Source organism: Cetorhinus maximus, chromosome 22 (genome assembly GCF_964194155.1).
Source record: "Cetorhinus maximus chromosome 22, sCetMax3.hap1.1, whole genome shotgun sequence".
Taxonomy (NCBI): Eukaryota; Metazoa; Chordata; class Chondrichthyes; order Lamniformes; family Cetorhinidae; genus Cetorhinus; species Cetorhinus maximus.
In genome coordinates this window covers 45,707,259-45,730,829 of record NC_135900.1, presented here as the reverse complement: position 1 = coordinate 45,730,829, position 23,571 = coordinate 45,707,259, and the positions used below count along the sequence as shown (strand labels likewise).

The 23,571-nt window shown below is 44.0% G+C and overlaps 1 protein-coding gene across 2 annotated transcripts in view; it reads right to left on the bottom strand.

The window, feature by feature from the left end:
- The window catches only part of LOC144696666 (bcl-2 homologous antagonist/killer-like), a 45,314-nt gene that overhangs the window by 9,842 nt on the left and 11,901 nt on the right, over positions 1-23,571 (bottom strand). For both annotated transcript variants that reach the window (XM_078568231.1, XM_078568233.1), the window contains exon 3: positions 22,286-22,370. In XM_078568231.1, the coding sequence (XP_078424357.1) occupies positions 22,286-22,358 (73 nt within the window). In that variant the 5' untranslated portion in view covers positions 22,359-22,370. The remainder of the gene's footprint in view (positions 1-22,285; positions 22,371-23,571) is intronic.

Sequence of the window (23,571 nt, the reverse complement as noted above, 5' to 3'; positions counted from 1 at the left end):
AACTAATGATGGTTACAGATTGTTCATCAGAGAAGCGATAATTACTATTTATATGGATTAGTAATTAATACTAATTACTATTAATACTACAATTTGAAGAAAACTTCCTTAAATAGAGACCTAAGCCATTGCTACAAACTCAACATAGAGATCTGTATTTCCAATTTCTCAGAAATCCTAGTGAAGTCTCTGTGCTTCCCACCCACCCTCCCCAAAGTAGGCAGATCTTAGGTCAGGCTAATTATACTGCTTGTATCATTCACAGCCATAGCATCCAACATTTTACACTATATCTCTGCTTGCTTTCCTCAGGTATAGACAGATTTTGACCTCTCAGAGAATCAAGGGATATGGCGAGTGGGTGGGAAAGTGGAGTTGAGACAGATCAGCCATGATCGTATTGAATGGTAGGGCAGGCTTTAGGGGCATATGGTCTGTGCCCTGCTCCTATTTCTTCTGTGACATTACTCATAATGGTCACTTTTGAATCATTAGTGAAATAACTGATCTTCATCAGACCCGACAGTTGCATCCTTCAACACAACTGTATGCTAATGTATGAAAATGGTGGCAAGGAAAAGACTATCTGGCCCAACAGACCTGGCCCACATAGTCATTATGTCTTTAGCATCCTCATGAAATACCTCCTAGCCACAAGCAGCCATGTAACCAACTAAACCTTTCTAGCCATTCCTCCAGCATGTCCCAAGTACATCTAACTGTATTGACACCACTAGCCCATGAGTCACCAGGCTCTATAGCCCACTTTTTATTAATTCAATAAAGGTTAGTATAAGAGCTGTGGAGAATAATCAATGACTCCTAAAGGACTAGTGGACCTTTGATTCTTCATAGTACAAACCTGGCAACTGTGTTTTAGTCAAAATATATTATATAAAATTCCTCTCCGTATGCTGAAATCCCACTTGGTCACACACCAGCCAATACTGAACTGCTAAATGGAATATAAACAGAGCAAGGTTTACTGGAGTTTACATAACGAACTTCTCCCCTCCAGGCACAAGCAAACAGCAACAGATGTAAAGTCAAACGAAGGCACATGTTAAGTTTGCACAAAAACAAGTACTGCCCCTATTGCTAGGCTAATTGCCATTTTTCTGATCATTTCTTTATGATGGCTCCTCCCCACACATAGGGTGGGATTGTTCCAGATATGCATGAAATGTGGTAGTGGGCAGGTAAAACCCACGATGGCGGGTTTTCACGCCATATCATCCCAAACCCATCACATTATTTATGCATTCCTGGGAAACATGCTGTTTCCATGGCAGGTGGGCTCTCATTCGCCCACCATGCCATCACCTCGCCGCTTCCTCACACTGGGTGCCATATTTAAAGTCCAGCTGCGGGTACGCATCTCAGTGCTTCCAGCCCACAAATGCTGCAGGGAAGATGTCCACGAAAGGAAAAAAGACTGCAGCCCCCAGGTTTAGCGACACATTACTGGAACGCCTTTTGGATGCCTTTGGATACCCGCCGGGATGTCCTCTACCCCCCACTCTGGCCACAGGATGGGCAACGGTGTGACCAACCAGGCTTGGGAGTGGTGGTCAGCGCCAAAGCCCATCAAAAGAGGACAGCCACCCAGTGCCGCAAGAGGATGAATGATCTCCTCTGTTCCGCCAGGGTAAGTCACTCTTTTCATCACTCTCAACTCATACACTCACAAACCCATCACACATTCAGAGTGATGTCTGTCACTGCCAGTTCAAGGGACATCACCATTCACTCTCTCACACACAACGTCATTGTCCTCATCCCATCCATGAGACCACTCATCACCTACATATGCCTGCCCTGGCAGGTATCCTGCTTACACTCTCTCCATCTCTATTCATGCAGGAGAAGCTGGCACAAAACAAGAGGGAGAGGTCACAGGCTGGTGGAGGAATGCCTAAAATCAAGGTCTTCACGGACTTTGAAACAGAGCCATCCAGCTGGCCGGCAAGGATCTGTTCCTGTGCAGTCAGTAAGGTCGGCGCTGCTCTACTAAGGTGAGGATCCAGCAGTGCAACATCCATCGGACAACCATGCTGTGAGTGATGTGTCCTGTTTCACAGTCATCTGCCATGCACTAATTATCTCCCCTTGCTTTCACAGGCACATCTGGGAAACAGCTGACAGAGTCCACGACCCAGGGCCACCAATCAAGTCCTGAAGAAACCTCTGAAGAGGAATCTGGAGGCACCCTCCCTGAAGTCCCCACACCCTCCACCAGTGCAGAGAGACACACCTTGGTGGAACCTAGCTTTAGAATAACCTCGTGATCACAATGTGGTGAACACAATGCACGGTCTGATCTACAGCAGGTGGCAGCAGGGACTTCCCAGGTGTCCAGCACTTGAAGGACTGCTGGAGGCCAGAAATTTGATGAGTCTGAATCAGGTGACGAGCCTCTGGACTTGGTCATGTCACAGTTGCTGGAGCTGCAAAGGCAAGCTCGGGAACATCAGGAAGGGATGTCCGCTGCACTCCTCAGATTGCAAGGCATGACAGAGGAGTCCATCTGCTTTCAAGCTGAGGTGATAGCGCCAGCATGCCAATGCACTGAGGTCGACACGTTGAGACCTGAGAGCCATGTGAGTGCAGTCGATGGAACCATGCACTTGTTGTAAACCCAAGATCTGGGCAAATCCAATCACTCTTGCATCCTGGCTGTCCTGGTCCTAGATGAAATGCAGGAAGTTGTGTGCCCTCGGAAAGATGACATCTGTGACCTCATGGATGCATTTGTGGGTGGCGGATTGTGAAATCCCACAGAGGTCACCTGTGGAGCCCTGAAAGGAGCCACCGGCATAGAAATTGAGCTCCGTGGTCACTTTCACAGCCACTGACAATGAATGTCCTCCATGTCCCCGTGGCACCAAATCCTGCAGCAGGTGGCAGATGTGACCGGCCAGCTCCCAAGACATGCACAGTCTTAGGCAAAACTGGTCCTCAGCCATCTGCAGGAATGAAAGGCAGCGTCTATAGACTTTGGGTGTTGACAGGCACTGGCCTGCAATGGCTCGCTGTGGTTGTTCAGCGTCGTGTGCAGGAACCCCAGTCGCCCCTTCTTCCTGAGGGTGCTGCTCTTCCCATTACGCAGCCAGGCGCCTCAGTCACTCTCTCCTCCATTGTCTTCACTCTCTGTACGCCACAAGGCATGCAGCTAGTTCACCAGGCTCCATGATCCTGATGCACTCCTCCTGCAGGTTGAAAGAAAGAGACACGTGGGTTAGCATGGGTGTACTAAGAACCTGTCCTGGTTAAATGTGAAGGCCCCTTAACCCATCGTGGAGAGTGCTGGCCACCACATGGATGGCCAGAGATTAGTGTGCTGCATGGCTGTTCCAAACCGCACCCACCTCCGCCCCACTCCACCTGACCGATTGGCGGCAGCTTCACCCACTGGGCTGCATGCTGTGCTGTCAGCTCAGGTGCAGCTGTTCTCCTAACCCGCACTGCAAGGCAGCACTGTTAGCTTGAACCATCGGGGAGACTGGTCCAAACCAGGATGATGACTTTACAAGGGGTTGTGAGCACCTCCACCAGTGACTGCTCCACAGCCAACTTTTGCAAGGAGATTGTACAATGTGTACAGTCGTCCAACTGTTCTGCAGTCCACTAAAACGCCCATTACTTTGCAGTCTGTACCCGAGGGGTGAAAAGCTCTGGAGCACTTGGATGCCTGTGTTGCTTGAGTGGGCAGATAAGCTAGAGGCCCAACTCCAATCATATGAATGGCTGGGCTTGAACTGCCTCAGTTGCAAAGGAATGGTCACTTTATATAAGGTGTCCCTAATGCATGGCCACTGCCCCCGCCCACCCTAAAACCCACCCTGAATGCTTGTGCGCTACATTCAACCACAGGGCAGCCGTAGTGCCCCCACCCCCCCAAGTCACCTCAACTGCAGGGCTGCCCTAGTCCCCAAACCCACAACATGCCTCAAGCTTGACATCCAACAGGCGACCCTGGTGAGCGCTGCGCAAGGTTACTGTGCACTCACCTCCGAGTTCCCCTCAAAGTGCAGCCCGCCAAGTGCCTGACTTATATATGCTGTTGTGAAACATGTTGGCAGGAAAAGGAGCTCGATCCAGCGGGGAGGTGGGGGCAAGGAACAATTCCGGCAGGCAGGCCTAATATTGATATGCAGGTGTATTACAATGATGTTCCTGACATCTGATGGCGGGAAATGCAGCCCACCATTAGCGGGCTGAGCGGACGATCGCAAACTAGTTTCACACCAACGTGAAACCACACCATATTGTCTGCACACGCCACCGAACACGCCCAACAACAGCAGGCACGGAAAATCCCAGCCATAGTATGCACTTAATGTTTCACGCAATGCTACAATTTAAAAAAAGATACTACTTGATCTACTCAAAGTTTCCAGCATTTTCTATTTTTATTTGTTTTTATTTCACATTTCCAGCATTTGCTTTTTGTTTTCCTATTTTAGGAAAACCTATCAGGTGGTGGCTTATCAAACAAGGGCTGGGATTTCACTGGGATGTGGGAGGGCTGGTAAAATGGTAGTGGAAGGTGTATGTGGCCAACATCCTCCTGCCGCCATGGGATATTTCAAGTGCTGGGAACGCAATGGCTTCACTGCCTGGGGCAGGTGGCCATTTAAGGTAATTAACTGGCCAATGAGTATCAGAATGACCCCTTGATGCATTGGGAGACTGCCGGCTACATCAAGGTGGCCTCCCAGTGATTTCCCGAGGATGTCTTCTTTTATCGATGCTCAATGGCCCACAGATAGGCCCCCAGTGTGCAATGGCTGCCCCCACAGCTCCAATGCTGCTGGCGGAGGGTTCACCCCTCCAATCACCAGCGCCTGTCTGCCCGGCCCCTGTACATTGACAAGAATTCTCACTGGCCCTTTGAGATGCCCTCCTCCTCGCTTCAGCTTCAAGCAGCATCCACATCTGATTGGGCAAACAACTCGGAGAGGCAGACCGCCGACCTTCGTGGCCTCTTAACTGTCCACTGCCAGTAAAATCCCCTCCGCTGTCCCACCAAGTTCAGAACCCACATTTGGTCCTGGCAGTGGGACCCACATTGTGCCAGTAAAACTCGAGCCAAGATCTTCATTGTCTCATGTTGGGAAATGGCAGACAAAATCCTCAACCTTTCAGTCTGCCATTGACAGTTAGTTTCAAATCCTAGCATAGTTTAAATGCTGACTGATTACCTGAGAAAATCTTCCTTTAAATAATTGGGATTTACTAGAAATGTTCACTTGTTTAATTTTTTACAATTATATGTTTATAGTGTTACTTCTTGACGCTTCCTCAACTTTCTCAGCACATTTGGAACTTTGCGGTGGCACGAAGGAGGGAAATCTAAACTCTCCAAGAAAGTAGAATTCCAGAAAGGATGGAGTTGCATCCAGAACAATGTTGTACCGGGACAAGAGTTGTGATTGGAGCTGCACTCAAGTCGGCACTGTACCCAGAAAACAAATCCAGCAAAGAGCTGATTTTAAATAAACACATTAACTGAGCAGCCCACTTACTCTGGTGTCCTCCCTTCATCTCATTACACACATCCACAGTATTTACATTTCCCTCCCCTCTCTGAAATTGAGCGACATATTTTTAGCATCGGGTACTGGATCTATATTGTTCAGTTCTACCCCAGGCTACATGTTTACCAAATGAATAGTCAGGAGAGTTTGCCAAAAAAACAATCAACTTAGCATAGTCTTTCTTCTCATGTGAAAACATATGCAAGCTCAAGCAAGATTAATGCCATTATCAAAGCTGGTAGCAGCAATGTCATTCTTAAGAGTGAATAATTCTTCATTCTTATAAAAGTAACAGATACTTCTGCAAATTTCCTCACTTCCTATTTCATCCTAAAAGCGCTGATGTTTACAAGCTAAGAGTTTCCATTACTTCCTGTACAATGTTTCTCGTGCACTCATATAATTGGTAGATGTAGAGTAAACAAATTACACAATAAAAAATCAACTGCACTATATAAAGATGGACCTGAACACCTGTTGAGTTAACCCCTCCCAACCACAGACAAAAGAACAGCAGTCCTCAGAGAAAATCCTTATTAAGACTTAAATATGCAAACAGTAACCATGCACTAATGGTTTTGTCATATGTGAGAGTGGATGGACTTGTATTTCAGAATCCCATCTGTGCAAATTAATATGTAAACTAGGCTTGTAATCCCTAAAATATTGAAAGTTAAGGAGTAATTTCTGTAATCTTATTTGCCCTATGCCAATTTACACGTGGTTCACATAATAATCCAGAAATTATTACCTTCGAGGTTCTGCTTCTTAATTTGGTGCCTAGCTGCTCATATTAACTATACAGAACCTCCTTCCTCATCCTGCCTATGTTGTTGGTACCTACATGGACCATCCACTGGATCCACACCCTCCCACTACAAGCTCCTCTCCGGCCCTGAGCAAATGTCCCGAACCCTGGCACCATGCAGGCAACATAGCCGTCTGGACTCTTGCTCCTTGCTACAGAGAACACGAGCGGGAACAGTTTCTCCCTATCTACTCTGTCCAGGCCCTTATGATTTTGAAAACTTCTATCAAGTCTCCTCTCATCTTTCTCCTCTCCAAGGAAACTAGTCCCAACATCTCCAATCTTTTCTCATAACTGAAGTGTCTCATCCCTGAGTGGATGGGTTACTATTTGTTACCATCCTTAACTTTCTCAGTTAGCCACTCATGGTACATCCTTCTCATAAGGTCTTCCTTTCTCAAAGGAACGTATCTTTGCTGAGAGTTTTGAAGTATCTCCTTAAATGTCAGCCACTGCTTCTCCACTGTCTTACCTTTTAACCTATTTTCCCAATCACTGCTAGCCAGCTCTGTCATCATACCCATGTAATTGCCTTTATTTAAGTTTAAGACATTACCCACACTTGCCAACCTCAAACTGAATGTGAAATTCTATGTTATGATCATTGCTGCCTAGAGGTTCCTTTATTGAGGTAATTAATTAATCCGGTCTCACTGCACATTACTAGGTCTAAAATATCATGTTCCCTGTTTGGCACTAGAATGTCCTGCTCTTAGAAATTGTCCAGAATACACTCTCTGAACTCATCTTCCAGGCTACCTTTGTCAATCTGATTCATCCAATCCATATGAATATTAAAATCACCTATGATTATTGCAGTTCCTTTCTTATAAACCCCCATTTCTTCCTGCATACTCTGTCCTACAGTGTAGCTACTATTGCTGTTAAACTACTCTCACAAGTGACTTCTTATTTTTCAATTTCTTATCTCTACCCAAACAGATTCTACTTCTTGATCTTCTGAACTAAGGTCACCTCTCACTACTGTACTAACATTATCCTTAATTAACAGAGCTACACCAACATTTTTTCCTAGCTTCCTGTCCTTCCAAAATGTCAAATACCCTTGGATATTTAGGTCCAAACCTTGGTTTCCATGCAACCATGTCCCTGTCTCTAAAATGGCTATCAGATCATACACATTTATTTCTATTTGTGTTATCAATTCACCTATCTTGTTACAAATGCTGCATGTGTTCAGATACAGGGCATTTAATTCTTACCTTTTACCATTCTTGCAAGCTGTCCTTATCTGCTGGTGCACTCATGTTTATATGCTCTGTCCCTTCCGGCCACACTCTGGTTATCATTACCCATATTGCTACTGTGCTGTATTGCCTTGTCTTTTCTCTTTAATTTACCACAGCTCCCCTCACATAATTCTACCCCCCAACCATTTACTTTAAAGCCCTCTCCAGCACCCTAGTTATATAACCTGCCAGGACACTAGTCCCAGCATGGTTCAGGTGAAGGCCGTACCAAGGGTACAGCCCCCACTTTTCCTCTCCCTCCATGTACTGACCCAACACATACTCATATCCACCCCTTAACCTTACCATTTCACATGACCTGGCCACCTCAAGTGGCCACGCCATTCCTGTTATTTCAACCACAAGGAAGACTGGCCGCCATTTTCTGGCCCCAGCACAACAGGTTCCACTATGGCAGATGCGGTGAGCCAGCTAAAAGTCCATTGACTTTGGCAGGACCGGAAGATCCTGCTGGCGGCGGGGCCAGAGAATCCCGCCCACTACTTTGGATCACTTTCTTGTATTGCTTTCCATCCACAACCCCCTTCCCCGACCCAACGCTACTTCCTTCTGTCTCTGCCCAGGGAAAAAACTCTTTCTAAATTCACTTACAACTGCACTTTCAAAATCCCTGTTTAGCCTTTGACCCTCAGTTCACCCCTGCAAATATTGTTGTGCTCAATAACACCCGCCAGTCTCCATTAAAGCCATTATTCTCTCAGTCTGGCTGCTCCCCTGGTACAGACCTCATCTCTACTCCCTTAAGTCCAAAGCTGCAGACTTGAATGGATACAACTGATAACCAGTTTAGCCATTCACCACCAGATATCACTTGACCACATAAGCACAATCAGGTGCCAATCTTGTCTGCTAAAACTGTTCACCATCTCAGAATCATCCTGAAATGCAAAGATAACATCCAGCTTCTTTTCTCTACTGCTGAGGATCTACTTAAACCCTCTCCCCTGTTTCTTCCACCCTCAACTCCAAGCCAACTGCATGCAGCTTATGCATTTTTTTTTGTCAATAAGATTGGGGCCATCTGATCAGCTGCCACTTCCCTGCCTTCCATTAGACTATCAGGCCAAATGTCCTCTAATGCTGCCCTAGTCCTGAAATCGCATCTTTCTCTAGTTTCTCTTCCATCTCCCCTTGTGCCCTCCTGAGCTCATCTCATCCGTGAGACCCACATCCTGCTCCCTCGATCTGATTCAATTTCTGACCACTGAACTTCCTGGTTTCCATGTTAGCTAATATTGTTAATGGTTCTCTCTCCTCGGGTAATGCCCCTCTCTCTATCAACTCTGCCATCATCACCCCCTCCTGAAAAAACAATTTTTGACCCCCTCCATCCTTGCAAACTAATGTCCCATCTCCAACCCCTCTTTCCTCTCCAAAGTCATGGAACATGTTGTCACCTCCCAAACCTCTGCCCAACTTTCCCTGAACTCCATGACTGAAACACTCCATTTGGGTTTCCTCCCCTGTCAAAATGACTCTTATCAAATGACATCCTACTGGTGACTGTGACAATGGTAAACTGTCCATCCTCATCCTTCTCGTCCTGCCTGCAGCCTTTGACATGGCTGACCACACCATCCTCCAATGCATCTCCACCATCGTTCAGCTGGGTGGCACTGCCCTCACCTAGATCCATTCTTATCTGTCTAATCGTAGCTCAGAATCACCTGCAATTGCTTCTCTTCGTGCTCCCACACCATTACCTCTGGTATCCCCCAAGGATCTACCCTCTAATTCTGGCCTCTTCAGTATCCCCAACTTTAATAGCCCCATCAGTGACGGTCATGCCTTCACCTGCCAAGGCCCTAAGCTCTGGAATTCATCCTTTAAACTTTTCTGCCTTCCTATACCTCTTTTTCCATCTTTAAGGCGCTCCTTCAAACATGTCTTTTGATCAAGCTTTTGGTCACCTGCTCTAATGTCTCCTTATGTGGCTCAATGTCAAAGCTTGCTTTGAAGTACCTCGGGATGTTTTATTATGTTAAAGGCAGTATAGAAATACAAGTTGTTTTTGTTATAAACTATGTGCTTGACTGTAGATAAGTACTTAGTTTCTAAAACAGAAATTCATGCTGACATTGCCACTAATGATAGGAATGTGTTTGTACAAGCCACAGTTAGCTGACCTTCAGCAAGTAATATCTGCATTTGTAACAATGGTTGTCTGGAACCCATTCACATATCACCCCCCCTGGGGTTGAGATTATTTCCTCATTGTGCTATGTGTAAAAAACATAGAAAGTTTCATTATAAGCAGGTTTACCTGCTTGTACAACACAGGGAAAAACTCCCCGCTGATGCTTTTGATGGCTTTTGAAGGCACAAGGTTATTGCCTAGGTCAATCTCAGTAAGTGTGAAGGAGAACGCTTACAAAGTATAATATTTGAACTTGCTTCATGCCCCACAGATTTGCTTTTGTTTAAAAGTAGTGCACTAGTCAATGCAAATAGAAAAACAAATGTTAAACAAATCCTGGCACCAGCCAGGTTTTTACAAGTCTAAGGATCACATGTTCCCTATCTAATGCAGATTACATCATCTCGTATTATAGTAAACACTGCTCTTTACAAGATGAAAGGTCATCAACCTGAAACTTGGACAGTATTTTATCAGCCCCCAGGTGGCGTGCTGGGAGGTGGTGGGCTGGTAAAATAGCAGGAAACTACGTCAGGGTGGCTACAGGACACAATCCTGCTGCCAGGGCATTTCCCCAGTGAAGGGCTGCAATGTAAATTGGCTGGCCACTCCAAGATTATGGGCAGCCAATTTTTATAATTAAAGGGCCTATTAAGGACCATATTTTGGAGTTGCAAGCATTTTGCCAATGCAGAGTAGCCTCCCATGGGGGTGTGGAGAGGCTGCCAGCTTAATGGAGGTGGCCTCCCAGCAGCAGCCTGGGAGGCCATCAGAGTCAGAGGCTCCAAGCACAAAGAGGGAGCAGGGGAGGCAGTCCCCTTGGCCCCTACAATCTCCCCAGAGGGATTTTTCTTCTGACCCTCGACTCCGTGCAAAGGAGATGGTAGATCCTGTCAGATGGTTCCCTGTGCAACGTGTCAAAGTTATTTGGCAGAACATTTCATCACCAGAACTTTCAAACAAGCACTCAAGACATATCTTGGCTGGTGGTGAGAAGAGTGCTCCCAGTCAGATCCATCCTGTACACCCAGAGTCTCACTGTCTGCTCATGCTGCCCTTAATGCAGCTGCAGTGTGAAAGAGACCATTGCACACCTGCTTCTGGAATATACCATTGTAAAGCAGGTCTGGAAAGAGGTGGAGAGGTTTGTGTTGAAGTTCACCCTGAGCTTAATATGGTAGAAGTGCTTTACAGGCTGTTCTCAGGGGCGCACACCGGGGATGAGCATCAGTTGCTGCTACAGGACCATTAACTCAATTTTTAACTCTTTTGTCTGCCCAAAACTTGCTGGTCTTCCAGTGCAAAGAGCTGATGATAACTGAATGTTACAAACAGGCACATTCCAGGATTCAGAATTATTTTCTGATCGATACACTAAAGCTTGAGGTACCTGTCACAAAGGCTCAATGGGTAAACACCACTGTTGAAGGCCCTCCTGCCATATTATACCAAGTGTCTGGCATGTTTGCATGAAATGAATATTACAAATATAACCTGCAATTGAAAGCGTGGTGAGGTGCCTCAGAATACCACAATCTGCATTGAAAGAAACTAATCTGTTTTGCACTTTATGAAACTTTGAACTGTTACATAAGGTACTTCTATAAACTTTATGAAAAATATATTTTTGGGAAAACAAATCTTTTTTGAAAACTCACCTAGAGGCACCTCAAGGCCTCTGCCTGCCTTAGCAGCAAGGTTGCTCCTGGTAGCGTTGCTGACATTTCATATCTGTCGGCTCTCCAATCCAGGTGGCAGCATTAGGAGCCCACCTGCTTTCCTTAATTGGATGGTGGGTCTATCGGTAAATTAGGAGGCTGTTTGGGGTAAAATTGCTGAGGTAATCCTGCTGGCATCAATTGCAGAATCAGGAACCACTTTTTGCCCTGATTCCAGGGGCCTAAATCCCACAATAAAATTCAGGACATTAACTCGGTTTCTTGGCAGGCAACATCTTGAACATTTCCCAGTATAACAATCCACTGGGATCATACAGGCCAGCTACTTCAGGAGAGGAGAGTACATCGCCTTCTCCCTCAATAAAGACAAGTAGGATGACAGGGTACATGATTTTGCCAGAGTGATGTGATTCCCAAATGATGCCCAAATGCACGCACGTGGGTCTGCAGGTCTTCCTCGACAACAGGGAGAGGTACCGTGTGGGCTACCATGCTACAAACATGCAGCTGGCGTGTGAACACTCCCAATAAATCATGCCAGTGAATGCTAGCTGCCAGGTTGCATTCATCCTGTGCCAGTCACCCATACCCTTCCTAACAGCACTGTGGGTTTACTTACATGAACTGCAGGAGTTCAAGGTGACGGCTCACAACCGCTTTCTGAAGGGCAAGGTATAAGATGTCATATGCTAATGCATTCACTGAGTTAGAGCATCCGTGTGAGGTCATTAAACTTCTTGCAACACTGCTGCCAGGTCTTCAGGCCAACTTTGGGATTTGATTTCCGTGGCCAGCTCCCACTCCCTTCAGAGGGCAATTCTTGAGGGCCTCCTGACCCCCTGAAGAAATAATGTCTCCCTCCTCCTGTCCACTTCCATAATGAGGGCCTCCCATAGTGCATCTGTGAACTTTGGGGACCTCTCTTTGCCCTGGTGTTCCATCTCCATTGGTTGCAGTTGCATCGGTGGTATTCAATAGTAGTCTTTTGTGAAGCAGTGCAACTTCCCTTTCCGAGGGATGGGCTGCCTTTAAGAGCTGGAGGCCAGATTGAATATGTGATAGCCTCACAACATAAGGACATAGCAACATAGGACTTAGCAGCAAGGAGTAGGCCATTCGGCCCTTTGAGTCTGCTGCACCATTTTATAAGATCACGGTTGATCTGGTTGTGGTCTCAACTTCCACTTTCCTGTCTGCCTCCCGTTGCTCTTGACTCCTTTGTCTATCAAAAACCTATCTAACTTAGCCTTGAATAAATTCAATGACCCAACCTCCACTGCTTTCTGGGGAAGAGAATTCCACACACCAACAACCCTCAGAGAAAAAAAAAATTGCTTCACCTTCACCTTAAAAGGGAGGCCTCTTATTCTGAAAATGTGTACCCTGGTTCTAGTCTCCCCCACAAGAAGAAACATCCTCATCCTTCAGGATCTTATATGTTTCAATAAGATCACCTCTCATTCTTCTAAACTCCATATAGGCACAATCTGTTCAACCTTTCTTCATAAGTCCTTCAGCCCAGGAATCGGTCAAGTGAACCTTCTTTGAACTGATTCTAACATAATTAGATCCTTTTTCAAATAAGGAGACCAAAACTGTACACAGTAATGTGGTCTCACCAAGGCCCCATATGCTGTGTTATGCTGGGCTGCATGATGAAATCATTTAAAGAAGGAGGCAGCATGAAGTTTGCTTGTTGCCTGCCTCAGTGGGAACTATCGAGGGTGTACCCAAAAATTTGTGCAAATCAATTTTCTCCCCATGATATCTGGAATGCTTAGTTTCCCATCATATGTCAGGGAGCCTTTTGCAAATGATCTGTGTTCACATTATGACAGAATGAAGAATCAGTTAAAAGTGCTTTGCTCCTGGAGAAAAGTCCTGTTCCTCATGCAAATTAGAGGATAAAACTGCATGATTGTAAAAGTAAAGCTGACAAAATGTGATCTTTGGTTTCACATAAAAGGTAATTTGTTAGAAGTTGAGATATGCAAAAATGTGAAACACTATGTTATCTTTCAATCAGAGAACCATAAATTTTGAGTTTCAGCAATATATTTTATGCCTTCTCTACACAGATGGACTTTTACCGGCCTGGATGTGCTATGCAAAATTGAAGGTCCATCACCTCATACTGGGCAGAAGAACCACTGGCTGATTCTGCCCAAATTGTGCCTCTTGGCCTGAACTGTCCTATTCTGCTGCTACGATAGCAGGATACTTGATGGGGAGAACCCTGCAAAGGAATAAGTAGGGAAAAATGGAAAGCTTTATTTTCCTAAGCTCCAAAAAAAAATGGCTCCAGATCATGTTTTAAAAATTACAATAAAAAAAGTGTAATTGCATACAGTAGAAAAAACACTTCAGCCATTTTTACAAGGATAGCAGTGGTTCAAGTAGATATCTCAGAACAACTAGAGATGGGCTATAAGTACAATTTTCACCAGTATTACCAGCAACCCCAAAAAATATTCTTAAAATCTGCTAAAAAAATTTTGGTCAAGTCAAGTGCATTGCAAGAATGAACTTAATTATTTTGCTGTAAACAGAAAAGATTTCAACAATACAAAAACTAACCATTTTTATTATAACATCAAACCTCATCTCAGAGTGAAAAACAATAGCTAGCTAGATTCAAAAATTTAGTAGCCTAGAACTTAGGTAGTGTTGAACTACCAGGGTACTGGTTGAAGGCCAAGGGCCTAATAAGAGTGAAGAACTTAAAATAATTAATATCAGCAGAGAAAAAATATTAGAAAATGTTATGGGACTAAAAGCCGCCAAATCCTCAGGACCTGATGGCCTATATTCTAGAGTTCCAAAAGAGATAACTGCAGTGACAATGGATCCACTGATCATGATTTTCCAAAATTCCCTAGAACTTCAAACTGCAGATCGGAAGTTAGAAAATGTAACACTGCTATTCAACAAAGGTGGGGGAGAAAAAACAAGGGACTACTGGCCAGTTAGCCTGACAGTCATCAGGAAATGCTGGAATCCATTATGAAGAAAGTCTTAACAATGCGCTTAGAAAATCATACAGTCAAATATCCTTTACCCATACATCTGAAAACCAAACACATTCAGAAACTGAACTTTTTTTTTTGAACAGAGCCTAACGTGAGCCAACACAAAATTCACCGATCTTTTGCATGGGAAGCCGACAAATTAAAATATAAAATAAAGACAAACATATGAAACAAAACCAATGTTGATGAGGCAGATGAAGCTGGAAGAACTTATTCAAGAAGCAGAGCGCATCAACACTCTGAACCCTATAGCTATGTCACATTCGAGAACATTTGAATACTGAGATGCAATTGGCCTCAAGGCTTTTGGAAAAAAGATACTGTGGTATGATCAGACAGAGTAAACATGGTTTTATGACAGGAAAATTGTGTTTGACAGAATTTTTTGAGGATGTAACTAGTATGGTCAATAAAGGGGAGCCAGTACATATAGTATAATTGGATTTCCAAAAGAAATTCAATGAGGTGCCACATAAAAGGTTAATATGCAGGATAAGAGCTCATGGAGTTGGTGGTCATGTATTAGATTGGATGGAGGATTGATTTACAGACAGGAAGCAGAAAGTTTCAAGTTGGCAGGCTGTAACTAGTGGAGTACTGCAAAGATCAGTGTTGGGGCCTCAGCTATTTATAATCTATATTCATGACTTAGGCAAACAGATTGAGAGAAACAAATCCAAGTCTGCCAATGATACAAAGCTAGATGGAAAAGTAGACTGTGAGGAGGACACAAAGAGGCTACAAAATAATTTGGACAGGGTTAGTGAGTGGGTAGATGGAGTATACTGTGGGCAAGTGACAGGTTATTCATTTTGGCAGTAAAAATAGGGAAGTAGAATATGGTTTAAAAGGCATGAAACTTTTAAATGTTGATGTTCAGAGAGCTTTGAATGTACTCACACAAGCAACATAAAAAGTTAGTGTGCAGGTACAGCAAATGGCACAGTGGCTTTTATTGCAAGAGGACAGGAGTATAAGAGCAAGGAAATCTTGCTACAATTATATAGGGCCTTAGTGAGACCACACGTGAAGTACTGTATGCTGTTTTGGTCTGCTTATCTAAGGAAGGATGTACTTGCCTTTAAGATGGTTCAGCGAGGCTACACTAGATTGGTTCCTGGGATGGAAGGGTTGACCTATAAGACCATAAGTCTAGGAGCACAAGTAGGCCATTCAGCCCATCGAGTCTGGTCTGCCATTCAATGAGATCATGGCTGACTGATAATCCTCAACTCCACTTTCCTGCCTTTTCCCCATAACCCTCGATTCCCTTGCTGATTAAAAATCTGTCTATCTCAGCCTTGAATATACTTAATGAGCTAGCCTATACAGCCCTCTGCTGTAGAGAGTTCCACAGATTCACTACCCTTAGAGAAGAAATTCCTCCTCAGCTGTCTTCAATGTCGACCCCTTACTCTGAGATTATGTCCTCTGGTCCTAGACTCTCCCGCAAGGGGAAACAACCTCTCAGCATCTACTCTATCAAGCCCCCTAAGAATCTTATATGTTTCAATAAGGTTGCTTCTCATCCTTCTAAACTCCAATGAGTACAGGCCCAACCTACTCAACCGCTCCTCATAAAAAAATCCTTCCACATCCGGGATCAGCCTAGTGAACCTTTTCTGGACTGCCTCCAATACCAGTATATCTTTCCTTAGATAAGGGGACCAAAGCTGTTCACAGTATTCTAGGTGTGGTCTAACTAGTGCCTTGTATAGTTTTAGCAAGACATCCTTATTTTTATACTCCACTCCCTTTGAAATAAAGGCCAACGTTCCATTTGCCTTCCCTGTTACCTGCTGAACTTGTATGTTAACTTTTTGGGATTCATGCACAAGGACTCCCAAATCCCTGTGCTTTCTGCAGTCTTTTTCAATGTAAATAATATTTAGCTCCTCTATTCTTCCTGCCAAAATACATAACCCCACATTTTCCAACATTATATTCCATCTTCTAGGTTTTTGCCCACTCACTTAACCTGTCTATATCCTCCTGTAGACTCTTTGTGTCATCCTCACCACTTGCCTTCCCATCTATTTTTGTGTCATCCGCAGACTTGGCAATAGTACATTCACCTCCCTCATCTAAGTCATTAATATATATTGTAAATAATTGTGGCCCCAGCACTGATCCCTGTGGCACTCCACTAGTTATAGGTTGCCTTCCTGAAAATGCCCCCTTTATCCCAACTCTCTGTCTTCTATTAGTTTGGCAATCCTCTATGCTAATATACTACCCCCAACACCTTGGGCCCTTATCTTATTAAGTAGCCTTATGTGCGATACCTTATCGAACGTCTTTTGGAAATCCAAATATATTACATCTACTGGGTCGATGAGGTCTAATAAATTGGGCCTATACTCTCTGATGTTCAGAAGAATGAGGGGTGCTGTCGTTGAAATATGCAAGATTCTGAAGGGACTTGAAAGGGTAGACACTGCCTGGCTGGAGAATCTAGAATGCGGGGGCTAGCCTCAGGAGAAGTGGTCAATCATTTAGGACAAAGATGAAGAGAAATTTCTTCATTCAGAGGATTGTGAATCTTTGGTATTCTCTACCCTAGAGTGTTGTGGAGGCTCCATCATTGAGTATCTTGAAGGCAGGTGTTTGATCTCTCAGGAAATCAAGGGAACTGGAGTTGAGGCAGAAGATCAGCCATGATCATACTGAATGGCCGAGCAGGCTAGAGAGGCCACATGGTCTACTCTTGCCCCATGTCTTATATTCCTACAGTCACTTTAGTGCCATTCTGATTTGGAAGGTGGCCAGGGAAAGGAGGCTGTGACTGCGAGTGAAGCACTTAAGAGGACCCAGAGGGCATGAGTGTGAGCCTCTGCAAATGTCCATCGGTTTGAGGTTCTCTCAGCTTGTAGAGATGGGAGTGGGGGCTACGGGGTGGATGACTGACCATGGCACCGTGGTACAGGAAGCCATTCAAGTGGGGGGAGCAAAAAGAAACATAGGCGATAGTAGGGGACAGTATAGTGAGTGGAATTGACATTGTTCTCTGGAGCAAAGAGCGAGAGTCCAGATGGCTGTGTTGCCTGCCTGGTGCCAGGATTCGGGCTGGAGAGGAACTTAGAGAGTGGGACAGGGCGGATCCAGTTGTCATGGTCCCTGCAGGGACCACTGACATAGGCAAGAGAAGGCAGGCCATTCTGCATAGTCAGTATGAGGACCTAGGCACCAAATTAAGAAGCAGAACCTCAAAGGTAATAATCCCTGGGTTATTACCTGAGCCACATGCAAATTGGCATAGGGCAAATAAGGTTAGAGAAATGAACGCATGGCTCAAAGACTGGTCTGTGAGAAGTGGGTTCCAGTTTATGGACACTGGCACCAGTATTGGGGAAAGTGAGAGCTGTACCATTGGACAGCCTACACCTGAACCATGCTGGGGCTGGCATCCTCATGAGCCACATAACTAGGGAAGTAGAGAGGGCTAGGGATCAAATTTGGGAAGATGTGGTAAACAAAAGAGCAGAAACAAGGCAAGAGAGAAAGGTACTAATATGGGAAATGATAAACAGGATGTGACAGGAGGGACAGAGAATACAAATCTAAGAGTAGATAAGGCCAATGTCATGAAAATATAATAATTTTCATAATATTGTGATTTATTGTAAAAGTGGGTTAATAGTGGGGTTTGTATTAGTTTCTCTGTGTGTGTGAGGGGGGGGGATTTAATTGACTTTTAGACAGCTGGTCTGGAGGTTTTGAGTTATCAACAAGAAGCTAGATTTGAAATGCTAAATATGTAAACATGGCCGAAGTTTTAGAATGTGAAGTTTAAGGTACAGTGGCAGACTTTTAATGGGATATTTCAGAATGCACAGAATTGATACATTTCAATGAGAAAGAAAACTTCCAATGGGAGAACCTACCATCAGTGGTTAACTATCAAACTTAAAGAAAAAGCATATATTTACACAAAGAAGGGTGGCAGGTCAGGAGATTGGAAAGAATATAAAGAATAGCAAAGAATGACAAAAAGATGAAAAAGGAGGGAAAAATTAGAGTATGAGAGAAAGCTAGCTAGCAATACAAAGACGGATAGTAAGAGCTTCTATAGATATTTAGATAAGAAAAGAGTTAACAAAGTGAGTGTTGGTCCTATAGAAAGTGAGTCTGAGTAATTAATAATGGAAATTAAGCAGATACTAGATGAATTAAACAGGTATTTTGCATCAGTCTTCACTATTGAGGATACGAGTAACATCCCAGAAAAAGCTGTAAATCAGGAAACGGAACGGAGGGGGAACTCAGGAAAATTGCAGTCACCAGGGAAGTGGTATTAAGCAAACTGCCGGAGCAGTTGGCTGACAAATCCCCCGGGTCCTGATGGACTTCACCTTGAGGTCTTGAAAGAAGTGCCCAGTGAGACAGTTGATGCATTAGTTTTAATTTTCCAAAATGCCCGAGGTTTGGGGAAGGTTCCATTAGATTGGAAAATAGCAAATGTAACTCCTTTATTCAAAAAGGGAGGGAGACAGAAAGCAGGAAACTACAGGCCAGTTAGCTTAACATCTGTCATAGGGAAAATATTAGAAGCTATTATTAATGATGTCATAGCAGGGCACTTAGAAAGGTTTAAGGCAATCAGGCAGAGTCAACACGGTTTCATAAAAAGGAAATCATGTTTAACTAATTTATTGGAGTTCTGTGAAGGAGTCACGTCTGCTGTGCTTAACGGGGAACCAGTGGATGTATGGTACTTAGATTTCCATAAGGCATTCGATAAGGTACCACATCAAAGGTTATTGCAGAAAATGAAAGTTTATGATGTAGGGGGTAACATACTGGCATGGATAGAAAATTGGCTAACTAACAGGAAACAGAGAGTAACCATAAATAGATCTTCTTCTGGTTGACAGGATGTAATGAGTGGTGTGCCACAGGGATCAGTGCTGGGGCCTCAACTTTTTACAATTTGTATAAATGATTTGGATGTAGGGGCAAATGGCATGGTTGCTAAATTTGCTGATGACACACAGATAGGTAGGAAAGTAAGTTGTGAAGAAGACATAAGGAGTTGACCGCTACCATCTAGAAGGACAAGGGCAGCAGATACATGGGAAATTCCCCTCCAAGCCAGTCACCATCCTGTCTTGGAAATATATCGCCGTTTCTTCACTGTCACTGGGTCAAAATCCTGGAACTCCCTTCCTAACAGCCCTGTGGGTGTACCTACACCACAGGGACTACAGCGGTTCAAAAAGGCAGCTCACCACCGGCTTCTCAAGGGCAGTTAGGGATGGGCAATAAATGCCAACCTAGCCAGCAATACCCACATCCCATAACGCCATATAAATGACTTGGATGAAGGGACCGAAGTTACGGTTGCTGAATTTGCTGACAACACAAAGATAGGTAGGAAAGTAAATTGTGAAAAGGACAGAAGGAGGCTACAAAGTGACATAGATAGGTTAAGTGAGTAGGCAAAGATCTGGCAAATGGAGTATAATGTGGGCTAATGTGAAATTGTCCATTTGGCAGGAAGAATAAAAAAGCTTATTAAAGGTAAATTTTTTATTTCTGCATTTTAAAATCTTCAGATCCCTGAGGTAGCTCTGTGCCTCAGGGAGCGTCATTGCGCACACATGCACGAAATTCGATGCTCACCCTCTTCCCGCCCCGGCAGCGCTGAGCACTGCAGTGCGCATTTGACACTGGCTGCTTATTAATTGGCCAGCCAGCGTGAAATCAATGTCGGGGCCCAATCACGGGCAGCAGATGGCTTCGTGACTGCTCTGGGGCCTACCCGACAAGGTAAAAATCCTGCCCTTAGGGACCTCAACTGAGGCAAGGGCGGACAGGCTGCCCCAGGCCTCACCCACCCCACAATGGAAGCAGGCAGAAAGGCAGTGGGAAGGCCACCCAGGGAACTTTACAGGCACCCCCACCCCCACCTTCAAAGCTGCCAGCAGGGGACCGCAGAATTCTGCCCATGACTCATTCCTCTCAACAAGCATCCCTTATCACAATGAACACAAAAACAATTTTACGTTTTAAATGTATGTATTTTACAGTAAATACCAAAACTTTGAACTTTTTAGTGACAATTTTTTTTGATTAGTCTGTCCCAGTAGTTTAGTTTGATTTAAAATCTTGTACAAGACCAAAAGATGCGCAAATGTAAAGATTATCCATAGAATAACTTAGCGAACAATAGTCAGCATGGCTTCAGAGCGGGACGACGTTGCTTGACACACTCTTCAAATTCATGAGGAAGTGACAAACCCCAAGTGGGGAGCAGTGTGTACTTTGGCTTCCAAAAGGCATTTGATAAAGTTTAAAATGGAAAGCTATGAATTAAACTGAAAGCTGTGGGAATTCAGAGTAAAGCCTGGAAATTAATAACAAACTGATTGAAGGGTAGGAAAGAATGAGTACTCAACAGAGGATTTATTTTAGTGTGAGGAGTGAATGGGGTACCGCAGGGTTCAGTGCTGAGACCATGGCCGTTTCTATTTTACATAAATGAAGAGGATTCAGAAACGTAATGCAAAGTGATCAAATTTGTAAAAGATACCAAACTAGTAGGGGTGGTAAAATCAGAGGAGACAGCTCAGAAATTACAGAATGAATTAGGTGAAATATGCAAGAAGGCAGAATATTGATAGATGAAATTTAATGTGGGTCATGGGTTCACGCAGTACTTCAGAGACTTGAGCACGTAATCCAAGGTGACACTCAAGTGCAGTTCTGAGGAAATACTGCACTATCAGAGATTCCCTTTGAATGAGAAGTTAAACTGGAGTCCATCTGTCCTTTCAGGTGGATGAGAGAAACCTCATGGCACTTTCAAAGAAGAGCTGGGGAGCTTGCCCAGTGTCCCGATCAATATCCTCGCGATATTGTCCTCACTGACATCAGTTTTTTAAAAAATGATTGCTTATCTTGTGGTTTCTGTCGGAGTTTGCTACATGAAAATTGGCTGCCAACAGTGACTACACTTCAAAAAGAACTTCACTGGTTGTAAATTGTTCTGGGACATCTTGAGATTATGAAAGGCACTAGATAAATGCAAGTTATTTCTTGTTCTAATGTGGACAAATGTAAAGTGCAACATACATGAAGGGAATAAACACAAACGTTAACATCTTTCATAGTGCAGCTAGAATGAAAGAGACCAAGGAATCTTAGTAGATTCAATGCCAATCATGCCCAATAAATGCAGAGCCACAATGAATAAAGCCAATAGCATATTGAAATATATAGACAGAAACATTATACTATAATAGAGTAGGTAATGATAAGAATTATAATACTCTGGTCAGACTATACTAGAAAAGTTGTGTCCATTTCTGGTGACCAAGAAACAAAACAGACATTCAAATGCTGGAGGCAGTTCAGAGGAGAGCCATGAGTCGTACCCCTAATCTCAGGGGGCTGAGTTATCAAAACAGATAGGAGAAACTTGGGATTTTTAATCCGAGAAGACGGCACCAGAAAGGTGATTTTAGCAAATTGTATAAGACAATAAGGATATAGGAAAAGTTATATTATTTTAAACTAGGGACACATGTCCAAATTGGTAAAAGTTATTTTCAGGACTCATATCAGAAAACTGTTCTTTACACAGAGTGATCAGCATGTGGAATAAACTCCAGAGCATGGAGGCAAAAATCCTGCAATCATTTAAGAAACAATTTGGAAGCTACAGCATGGGATCTATCAGGATCTCTCCAGATGAATGAATTAAGATTGACCTTCCTCATCTGTAATTAACTTGTAATCTTGTATTGTTGATGTACAGTCCAAATGACCTAACTTCTAAATGCCTGCCAATTATTACATTTACATTAAATGGAGGCAAACCTGCATCAACATCACTGATCTTTTCGTGTGATGAGCATGGCCTGCATGGATCACCACTGTTTCCAGTTGCCATGGTGTTGTAGTTCTGTTAAAATAGAGAAACAGATTGTCTCAAATAAAGATGCTTCATTAGAAAACAGTGCGAGTAGCTTTGAATAAGCACCCGGTTGCCAAAGCTTTTTAATTTGAACAGTGTTTTCCCCCCATTTCTAGAACAGCATTGTATATGTGTAATTTACTCCAATTTGCATTAAAGCAGTTAGGAAGTGCATTGTCTGCTGGCTAAACATCCAGGGAAAATGTCCCCCTTCCCAAAACTCCACATCCCAACATATTCTCATTGGAAGTAAAGACGTATAGGCCGAAATCCACAGGTCACAATCCCAACGGCCTCCAGTGCTGACTCCACCATAGAAAGGCAGCCAATTAGCATGGACCAGACTGGACCATGCACTTGCTTGAATGTGGTTGTGGTGCCTGCCTACCCACAGTTGCTAGAAATTCCACTACTACTTGTGGGATCAGGATTTGGCCAGACCCTTTCCACACATGACCTTGGTCCTCTTTGCTCCCTGAACTGGGGCGCTGATCTGGTAAAAGATTTTTAACTGCCTCTCTTCAGTGGTCCAGGAACACACATGCACTATTATGGAGGCCACTCACTCAGTGGACCAGCCTCCATTTATATATCAGATCCCTTTCCAGGTCAAGGAGTGGGAATTCCCAAAGTAGGGAGTTCCAATCCCCGCTCCACTCAATAGCCATTATTTACCTTGGATAGAAGTTTGACTCTTTAAACAATAACTGTCCTAACACCCACCAAGTACTCTTCACCCATGCTCACTGATTTCCATTAAGGTGTTGCCAGACTGAGAGCCAATCTTAAAATTCTCATCACTATTTCCTCACCCTCCCTATCTCTGTAATCTCCTCTAACCCTACAGCCCTCTAAGGTCTCTGCACTCCCCCAATTCTGGCTCTTGCACATCCCCTATTTTAATCACTCCACCATTGGTGGCTGTGCCTTCAGCTACCATGGCCTTAAACTTTGAAATTCCCTCCCTAAATCTCTGCTTCTTTTACCTCTTTTAAGATGCACCTTAAGATGCTTGTACCTGTCCTAATATCTCCTTTTCGGCTCAGTGTCAAATTCATTGATGTGCCTTGAAATGCTTTACTGCAAAAATGCAAGTTGTTGTGGTTCTTTAAGCTCCACTCAAGAACCTGAACATATAATCTAGGCTGCTGCAATATTGCTTGAACCCTCATTCTCAGGGGTGATGTTT